The 10,811-nt window shown below is 45.6% G+C and overlaps 1 protein-coding gene across 1 annotated transcript in view; it reads right to left on the minus strand.

Moving 5' to 3' along the window:
• Positions 1–7,347, minus strand: part of LOC142302558 (tetratricopeptide repeat protein 24-like) — a 144,824-nt gene extending 137,477 nt beyond the window's left edge. Inside the window, exon 1 of the mRNA XM_075343664.1 lies at positions 6,699–7,347. Coding sequence (XP_075199779.1) covers positions 6,699–7,347 — 649 coding nt within the window. The remainder of the gene's footprint in view (positions 1–6,698) is intronic.
• Positions 7,348–10,811: the final 3,464 nt, after the last annotated feature.

Raw genomic sequence — 10,811 nt, forward strand, 5'->3', positions numbered from 1 at the left:
AGGGAGACCACCAAGAGCGAACCCCTATACAGGGACTGTCTGGCAATCACCCCAGAAGCCCTAAATGCGCAGCAGCCGGGACACAAAAGGGCAATAGGTAAGTCCAAAAATGTCCGTACGTGATGTGAGTCCAGAGTGCTATTAAACGGAAGGAACCGGGCAGAAGTGCCGACCAAAGACGGCAAACGGAGTCCGGGCACAGCTAGATGATACCAGATGAAGTCCAGAGTCGGTGTCGGTTGTTTTCCAAGAGGATCCGAATAACAATCAGGAACCAAAAGCAGCAGGGCAGGAGCACACAGGAAGCAGTATACTCAGGCACTGGACTAAGCTTTAGGGGCGGCTTTTAAACAGATGGACAGGAAGTAGGGCAACAGAACAGAAAACTCCATGTTAACAAAGGGCAAGCTCTTTCAAAAGAAAACTGGAAAACCCGGAACTCTGACACTGGCAGTTTTTTAAGTTGGCTCCAGATGATTCTAAAAAGGCCATTTGCAACACCTGCCATGCCAGCATCAGCAGGGGTACCAAAACTAGCAGCCTGACTACCACCAGCATGATCAGGCACATGTCAGCCAAGCACCCGACTTTGTGGGAAGTACAACAGAGTCGAGGAGCAGTGCTTGCTGATGTCACTGCTACGTCTTCGCTGGTTGTGCATGCGAGCCAATCCCCTGTCCATGCTGCCTGCGAACAAGCCTCCTCCGGCCATGCACCTGCAGTTGCCCACGCAGAAATAACACCATCATCAAGCACGTCCTTGTCCCAGCGCAGCGTTCAGTTATCCATTCAGCAAACCTTTGAACGCAGGTGCAAATACACTGCCAACGCCCCACATGCCACACTTCTAAATGCTAACTTTTCGCGACTGCTTGCGCTGGAAATGTTGCCTTTTAGGCTGGTTGAGACAGAAGCATTCCGCGACCTGATGGTGACAGCTGTCCCACGTTACTCGGTCCACAGCCGCCACTATTTCTCCCGGTGTGCCGTCCCCGCATTGCATAACCACGTGTCACAAAACATCACACGTGCCCTGAACAACGCTGTTTCAGCCAAAGTCCACCTAACCACAGACACGTGGACAAGTGCATGTGGGCAAGGCCGCTACATCTCGTTGACGTCACACTGGGTTAATATTGTGCAAGCTGGGACCCAGTCTGAGCGAGGGACGGAACACGTCCTTCACACACCAAGTTTTGCAGGCCCTACCTCAGTCAGGGTTTCACACACACTCTACAGCTCCGGAATGTCATGCTCCTCAGCCTCCTCCTCCTCCTGCGCATCCTGATCCACTTTACCCTCCACACCAGTCCCAAGCTGGAAGTGTCGCGGGCGGAGGAGGGGACGGTGCGCTCTCCCACTGCTCGGGTCCGGCTGACGCTGCTCTACGGCTGCTGCTGCTCGTTGGCTCGAGCGATGGCCGGATCCCGGGGACTCGAGCGGCGCTACTCGCCCGTGAGTGAAAAGGGGTGGTTTGGGTTTTGGGGATATTGTCCGTGACGCCACCCACGGTTGTGGTGATTGTGTGGACACCACCGCTGCTCTGGATGGGGATCCCGGGAGCCTGTGACAGGGAGCAGCTTTGTTGTTATTTCTCCCCTCCGTGGGTAGGGGGGTTGGTTGTCCCGGGGCCTGGTGATGGGGTAGAGATGGATGGCAGGCGGGTTGCGGGGCCTGATGAGGTGCAGGGTCGCAGGGGCAGCGCTGTGCCGCACGGCACGGAGGTACTCACTCAGCCCAATGATGATGACACAGTTCACGGTAAAACAAGTGGCTGGATGGACGGGTCCCTCGGACGGCTGCGGTTGTTCCTCCCTGCAGGTTAGTGATGACTGTCTCTCCCTGCACCTAAGTTAAGTGTTGGTAGTGATGGTTTCCCAACGGTAACCCGCTCCCCGACCTGGATATGGGCCGGAGGAGCCCCTTTTGCCCACAGGCGCTGGCCCTGGGAGATGGTTGCCCTTGGCGGTGGCGGTGTCTCCCCTTCACGGTTGGACGGTTGCCTTCTATCTGGACTTGGCTGTTTGGAAACCCTGAGGTCCCCTTCACTAACGGATTTGGCAAATTCACGGCGACACCAAGCCTTGCCGGGATCCGAAAGTCCTCTGCCAATGGTGCTGGCTTCTCTTTGTATACCGGTCCGGTACGGCCGGGTCACCACCCGTCCACGGTCCTTACGGCAGACTCCAATCGGCCTCCACTGCAGACGGTCACCACATCCTGCCAACCTTGCTGTCCTGTCCGGGCCACACACCCGGACCAACTTCAGGCTCTTTGCTGTCACTTTTCTCCTCTCTACTACTTTCCTCCTTCCACTTCCTTAGCTTAAATCTCACTGCCTGTGTTTTCCCTCCTCCTCGGTGGGTGGAGACCAACCGCCTGGCTCCACACCCTGGTGTGGACAACAGCCCCTGGGGAAGGCAACAAGGATTTTGTGTTTTGACTATGATATGCCTGCAGGGAGTGTGGGGTGTTTAAGTGTTGTGCTCTGTGGCCCCTGGCTTGTCCAGGGCGACACAGAAGCACTGCAGCACTGCCTCGGCGAAGCGGCAACAGGCAGTGCTGAAGCTAATCTGCATAGGTGACAAACCCCACAATGCAGAAGAGGTGTGGACAGCTCTGAAACAGCAGGCAGATTACTGGCTCACAACTCTGAACCTAAAGCCAGGAAAGGTCGTGTGTGACAATGGCCGGAACCTGGTGGCGGCTTTGAGGCGAGGCCAGCTGACACATGTTCCATGCGTGGCCCATGTGCTCAACCTCGTGGTTCAGCGGTTTCTAAAGTCATACTCAGAGCTGTCTGATCTGCTGGTAAAAGTTCGCCGCCTGTCTGCACATTTTCGAAAGTCACCTACTGCTTCAGCCGGCCTTGCCGGCTTAAGACGCCGTTTGCATCTTCCGGCACACAGACTGGTGTGTGATGTCCCCACGCGTTGGAATTCAACTATGCACAAGTTGGTCAGGATATGTGAGCAGAAGAGGGCAGTTGTTGAGTACCTGCATCACCTAAGCCGTCGGGAAATGGGTCAAACTCCACACATAACACCTGAGGAGTGGAGATGGATGTCCGACCTATGTACCATCGGCCAAAACTTTGAGGACTCCACCAAGATGGTGAGCGGCGATGACGACATTATTAGCGTCACCATACCGCTTCTCTGCCTTCTAAAATGGTCTCTGCTCAAAAAACAACCATGATGCATTGCAGGCGGAGCGCGATGAGTTTGAGCAAGAAACAGTAGTGGGTGTGGGTGATAACACACAGCCCAGCCTCGTCTCATCACAACGTGCAGTGGAGGACTATGACGAGGAGGAGCATGAAGACATGGAGCAACTCTCTGGCCAAATTGAGGATATGACATGCAGTCATATCCTCGGTTCAGCGTGGCTGGCCAGAGGACAGGGTAGATGATGAGGAGGAGGAGGAGGAGGACAGCATGTTCAGTCATCGTGTTGGTCAGGATACTGAAGTGATGGCTGTTAAGAGTCTGGCACACATGGCTGACTTTATGGTAAGCTGCCTGTCTCGTGACCCTCGCGTTAAGAACATCTTGGCCGACAATCATTACTGGTTGGTAACACTCTTAGACCCACGCTAAAAGGAGAACTTTATGTCTCTTATTCCCGAGGCGGAGAGGTCAGGCAAAATGCAGCAGTTCCAGAAGGCCATAGTCACGGAAGTAGGCAAAGCATTCCCCTCACAAAACGCTAGCGGCATAGGTCAGGAATCAGTGGACAACCAAGGCGTACAGCCGAGAGGGGCACAAGTCCAATCGGCCAGAGGTAGGGGAACAGTCTTTAAGATGTGGGACAGTTTTCTCAGCCCCTCACATACCACAGCCCCTGAGGTGAGGGGTAGTGCCACAAGAAATCCTAAGTTTGGCCAGATGCTCAAGGAGTACCTTGCAGATCAAACAACTGTACTCCGACATTCCTCTGTGCCTTACAATTAATGTGTATCCAAGCTGGACACGTGGCATGAATTGGCTCTCTACGCCTTGGAAGTCCTGGCCTGCCCTGCCGCTAGCGTTTTGTCAGAGCGTGTTTTTAGTGCCGCAGGTGGAATCATTACAGATAAACGCACCCGCCTGTCAACTGTAAATGCTGACAGGCTGACTCTGATCAAGATGAACAAGGGTTGGATTTGGCCAGACTTCACCACACCACCAGCAAATGACAGCGGAATTTAAAGTTTGTAACGGGAATTTGCCATGTACCTCCACTCACCCATGGTAACACACTTCTGGACTTTGGCTAATCGCTGGACTGCTCCTCCTTCTCCTCATGCGCCATCATGGTGACCGTTACAATAGTTAAGCCGTTGTTTCAGGTATACCCCCAGTGGTAAATTTTTTTGCCCATTCTTTCTGAATGGGCATTACAACGACAGGAGACCCGCTCCTTTGCAATGGGAACAATGTTTTGAGGCCCTCATGCACATCTCTATCCAGGGACAATGTGGAGCCTCCCAATTTTTGGCTGCCCTGCCTAAGGGCTATACTACAATAGACCCACTTCCTTACAATGGGCACTTCATGTTTACAGGCCATCATGCACGTCTCTATCCAGGGATAATATGGAGCCTGACGCTGCCACCGACTGCCACACACGTGCTGTTTTTAAATGCAAGCACGGACGCAATAAGAACCTAACTGGTTTTTAGGAGCGACAATTACTGAGAAGTATGACACTATCAGACACTGCTGACTGACGTGTATTATACACTAGACTTGTGCGTTATATAATAGTTTGTGCAAAACGCGCACCTGTACGCTGCCACCGACAGACACACACGTGCTGTTTTTAAATGCAAGCACGGACGCAATAAGAACCTAACTGGTTTTTAGGAGCGACAATTACTGAGAAGTCTGACACTATCAGACACTGCTGACTGACGTGTATTATACACTAGACTTGTGTGTTATATAATAGTTTGTGCAAAACGTGCACCTGTACGCTGCCACCGACAGACACACACGTGCTGTTTTTAAATGCAAGCACGGACGCAATAAGAACCTAACTGGTTTTTAGGAGCGACAATTACTGAGAAGTCTGACACTATCAGACACTGCTGACTGACGTGTATTATACACTAGACTTGTGCGTTATATAATAGTTTGTGCAAAACGTGCACCTGTACGCTGCCACCGACAGACACACACGTGCTGTTTTTAAATGCAAGCACGGACGCAATAAGAACCTAACTGGTTTTTAGGAGCGACAATTACTGAGAAGTCTGACACTATCTGGACTGTTTTAGACTGTGTACACCAGCCCCAGATATGATGAAGGCTGGTATACGGTCACCACTAGGAATGGCTATATACCCTGCCTGCCTGCCTGTATACTGCTACAATAGTCCTGACAAGGACTCTTCTGGTCACTAGCCTGTATTCCGACCTGGCTATACCCTGCCTGTATATAGCAACAATAGTCCTGAGAAGGACTCTGCTACTGTACTCCGACCTGGCTATACCCTGCCTGCCTGTATACAACTAGAATAGTCCTGAGAAGGACTTCTGGTCACACTGTTTGCAGCCCTGCTCCGGAACTAACTATAAAGGGCCGCAAAGCTTTCCCTGAATCAGCGACACTCTCCCTGCACTGACTGTCTGGATAGCTGTGAGCAGAGCACAGCGCGCCGGCCGGTATAAAGGCTCGGTCACGCTGTGCAGGCCGGCCAATCACTGCAATTCCACAACTAACAGGGCTGTGGCATTGCAGTGGTCTGCCAGCCAATCCCTGCATGAGGGCTGGCTCTCAAAAGAGCGCCAACATGCAGAAATGAAGACCACGAGTACAGCACGAGTATCGCGAGATTACTCGGTCCCCGCCGAGCAGCCCGAGTACAGCGATACTCGTGCGAGTACCGAGTAGTTACAAGCATGCTCGCTCATCACTAGTGGTGACCTATTCCATTGGGCGTGTCAAGCTTTCCTCCACTTCGTCTGTTGTTATACAACTATTAGTTGTCCTGTGAACAGATTCTCCCACCCAAGCTGTGGATCTTTACAGCTCCTCCAGTGTGATCATGGATCTCTTAGCTGCTTCCCTAATTAATGCTCTCCTTGCTTGAGATGTTAGTTTAGGTGGACGGCCATGTCTTGATAGGTTTGCAGCTGTGCATCCTATTTTTAGATGATGAATTGAACAGTGCTCCAGGAGAGGTTCAGAGCTTGGGCTATTTTTTTTTTTCATAACCTAACCCTGGTGTAGTCTTCCCCACAACACTTTATCCCTGACCTTTCTGGCATGTTCTTTGGTTTTCATAATGCTGTTTGTTCCCTAATGTTCTCACACCTTCATTGAACAGCTGCAATAAATTACACACAGGCGGACTCAATTAACTAATTGGTGACTTACTGGAGGCAATTGATCACTCAGGATTTTATTTAGGTATATCAGACTACAGGGGGCTGAATACAAATGCACGTCACAATTTTCAGATTTATATTTTTAAAATATTTAGAAAACCATGTATCATTTACTTTACACTTTACAAACGTGCTAATTTGTGTTAATTTGTGTTGGTATATCTTGTAAAATCCCAATAAAATATATTTAAGTGAAAAAATGTGGAAAAGTCCAAGAGGTATGATTACTTTTTAAAGGCACTTTATATGAACATTATAGTGAATGCCTTTCCCCATTCATTCCTTTAACTAACTGAAGTTATTTAAGATAGAAAATACACTTACCCAGCAGTTGTATGTCAGATATACTTTTCAATGACTCCACACAAGAATTCAATGTCTGGAGCACTGCAGCCTGGGGAAATGCTTGACTGTTTATCATGTATTTAGCAGCCTCTCTCATGGCCATAGCTGCATCTTCCATTTGGTGGTTTTTCATGTACGAGTTACCTGCTAGTCTGAATGAATGTGCAGCAGAAGAAAGGTCACCAGTCATGACAAAACAGTACCCCAGCTTAATAAGGGCATCGGCAATACTATTGAGTTCCTCGTAACCATACTCATTGATGGCCCTTTCATAAAACTTCACAGCTTTGCTATACTCTTTCATTTCATCATAAGCAGCGCCTATATTAAAAAACAGATCACCATCTCTTTCTTCCATTCCACAGATTCTGGATTTTATGAGACACTTTAAAGCTTTTTTGGGTTTTCCAACACAAATATACGAGGCGCCAAGATTGAATAAACAAGCTTTCTGAATTTTTTCTTCCGGTATCTTGGAGGAAAGTATAAAGGCTTGTTTGAATATTCTCAGGGCTCCATTAATATCATCATTATTTAATAACTGGCTTCCATCTTTGCACAATGACAATATTTTTGATTGAATGGTATTTTGCTGCTGTGGACTTTTTGAAGCCTTTGACTCCGCCATGATGTGTTAAAACCTGTTGGAAATAAATGCAAAATAAATGCAATTTTCTCATTTAAAATGATCAGAATTATACTTAAAACGGATTTCATAGAAATGGCAGTGGTGGAATAATGTTCTATATTTACTGGTGGACACATGGTTGGTTTGTTGCTAAAACTGGTTCAAAAACACAGCTTATAAAGAAATACAAACAAGGCCATGGTGAGACAATGTCGCATGCATTTCCTACTTGTGCTGCAGTTTTTTCCAAGGATCATCTCTCCATTCTATTTTATGGGAGCTTCAGTGCCAAGTGTACTAAATTACTTTTAGAATTTCCATGAATATGAATAGCGACAATCACATACAGACAGCCTACACTCCATTGCTGGAAAGAGCAAATACTTGGCACTCAAATAGTTGAAGAAACTGGTATTTTATTGAGTAAGCTTGACCAGCTACAGCACAAACGTTTCGGTCTAACATAGACCTTCATCAGTGTGCAGTGTAGATGTTCTGCTCAGCTTGTGAGTGAAAGTAGCACTGGTGTAGCTCACGGTGTCCACTGGTGTGTGGCAAAAACACCGGGACTGGATCCTACTTGAAACCTACCACTCAGAAGTGCCATGTTTATCCACAACATTACACTCCATTGCTGTCAGTTTGCAAAGTAGCCCTATTCTCGAAATACATGTGAATTTTACTGGACATTATTGGCATATCCTCACAATGCCATAAATGCCTCAGATGGGAACTCTAATTTAATTCCATCATATTGAGAATTATAGGATAATTATTAAAGTACAAATAAGGAATAACGTTTGGAACACCATTCTAAGTCTGAACTGGGTGCAAAAACCTAAAAAAACATCACTATGGGGAGATAAGGTATGCACACCAGTGACTATGTAAGGGGAATACATGGAATAGCAGAAACTGCTGTGTGAATACTGACTTGAAAAATCCAATAGCTATATGTAAGAGTGAAAATGTGAAAAATGGAATCTGCATTACTGCCATGAACATATGAATCAAGAGAAATTTAGCTACTGAATTGATCAATGCAATAGAGCCCCAACACTACGCCAAAGTATTTCTCTACGTTGGGGTCCCTAGCTTGTGTGTGTCCTCTCATGCAGTTAAAAAACTTACCGTGTATGGGAAGCTGAGACCCAGGCTATTTATGTGTATGATATGGATTGGCAATAGGTGTGGTTGGGGAGGGTTCACAAACGAAAAACAACTAACAAATAAGCAATAACGTTTGGAACACCATTCTAAGTCTGAACTGGGTGCAAAAACCTAAAAAAACATAAAAAAACCTAAAAACATTTACATAGTCAATGGTGTGCATACCTTATCTCCCCATAGTGATTTTTTTTAGGTTTTTGCACCCAGTTCAGACTTAGAATGGTGTTCCAAACGTTATTCCTTATTTGTTAGTTGTTTTTCGTTTGTGAACCCTCCCCAACCACACCTATTGCCAATCCATATAATACGCATAAATAGCCTGGGTCTCAGCTTCCCATACACGGTAAGTTTTTTAACTGCATGAGAGGACGCACACAAGCTAGGGACCCCAACGTAGAGAAATACTTTGGCGTAGTGTTGGGGCTCTATTGCATTGATCAATTCAGTAGCTAAATTTCTCTTGATTCATATGTTCATGGCAGTAATGCAGATTCCATTTTTAACATTTTCACTCTTACATATAGCTATTGGATTTTTCAAGTCAGTATTCACACAGCAATTTCTGCTATTCCATGTATTCCCCTTACATAGTCACTGGTGTGCATACCTTATCTCCCCATAGTGATTTTTTTTAGGTTTTTGCACCCAGTTCAGACTTAGAATGGTGTTCCAAACGTTATTCCTTATTTGTTAGTTGTTTTTCGTTTGTGAACCCTCCCCAACCTGACCTATTGCCAATCCATATCATACGCATAAATAGCCTGGGTCTCAGCTTCCCATACATGGTAAGTTTTTTAACTGCATGAGAGGTGTGCATACCTTATCTCCCCATAATTATTAAAGTACAGTCTTTCCTGGAAAATAAGACAGTGTCTTATATTATTTTTTTGCTTTGAAAGATGCACTGGGGCTTATTTTCAGGAGATGTTTTCTATTTTCCCATGAACAGCAATCCACATTTATTCTTGAACACGAAATCAACATTTATTCAACTATAATCATGTCATTACATTCTGGAACATGATTTTGTGTTAATGAGACGGTACTGCTACCCAATCTGTTTGTGAGAGCTGCGTTGCAATGCAGCTGGAACAGCAAGGAACGTAACAGTGATGCAGATCTCTGTGTGAGAGCCCATCCACCATCGGCACTTGCCAACTGTAATTGTTTGGGGTCTGGAGAGTGTGATTTTTTTGTGGGGGATTCTTCTCTTTTAGGGATGTCTGCTTTTTTGGGAATGTTTGCTTTCTTTGATTAAGAGTCCTTCTGTGGTCGTTAACTTTTTTAGCTGCTTGGACACCTTTTTATGGAACCGTAACTAGGTCTTATTTTTGGAGTAGAGTTTATATTTTAAGCATACTCCAAAAAGCTGAAAAAAGCCCACTAGGGCTTATTTTTGGGGTAAGTCTTATTTTTTGGGGAACAGGGTAGGAACTATTATTCTTCAAAATCCTAATGTGTGTAAATTATAACCTTTTTAGTGATGAATATTAATCCAGTTACTCTATTCTAAATTGCTGCAAGAGTTCCCGCTCAGAAACCATCATTTTATTTCAGAATCTTAGATTTAGGAGATGTGTGTCCGTTGTGTATAATGGAAAAAGACATATTGGTGACTTAACATTACTCATAAACCACAATCTATCTTCCTCCCAACCTTCTCAGCACTTAATAGGCACAGATGACATGGATCACATACTGAAGACAAAAGTAATTTAGCTGCTTTGAAACAAAATGATAAATGGTAGAGGTGAGAAGACATTGAAAACTAGGGAGCTGTTTCTGTCTGTTACAATATTCTCTAAAAAGAGAGAATCACAGTTACCAAATGTGAGCTATGAGAGTAACACACAGAGACAAAAACATTGTAGTTATCAAAAACTTGTTTTTTGGAATTAACAACAAAATATTTGGTGCAAACGATTTACTGAAAATTGAAAAAAAAGATGTAGCGATATAAATAACATGGCGACTAATATTTTTTTCATGTAAAAGTGCATTTTCCTCTAAAAATAGCAGAATATCAGAATTTGGCTCAATATGTATTTAATCATTCAAATTGCAGCTTTCATTTTATGTAACACAGTGAAAATGAAAACCACGCATCAATATTTTCAAGCAATGTTTTCCTGGAATTATTTCTGTAACCTCTTCCCAACACAGCTCATTTTTTTGTTTTACTTTTTTGTTTTTCCTCAGTCTTCCAAAAGTCGTTACTTTTCTGTTTCTCTTTTCCCATAGATTTATGAGGGCTTGTTTTTTGAAGGATAAGAGGTTGTTCTTTTAACATTTTT

Source organism: Anomaloglossus baeobatrachus, chromosome 4 (assembly GCF_048569485.1).
Source record: "Anomaloglossus baeobatrachus isolate aAnoBae1 chromosome 4, aAnoBae1.hap1, whole genome shotgun sequence".
Taxonomy (NCBI): domain Eukaryota; kingdom Metazoa; phylum Chordata; class Amphibia; order Anura; family Aromobatidae; genus Anomaloglossus; species Anomaloglossus baeobatrachus.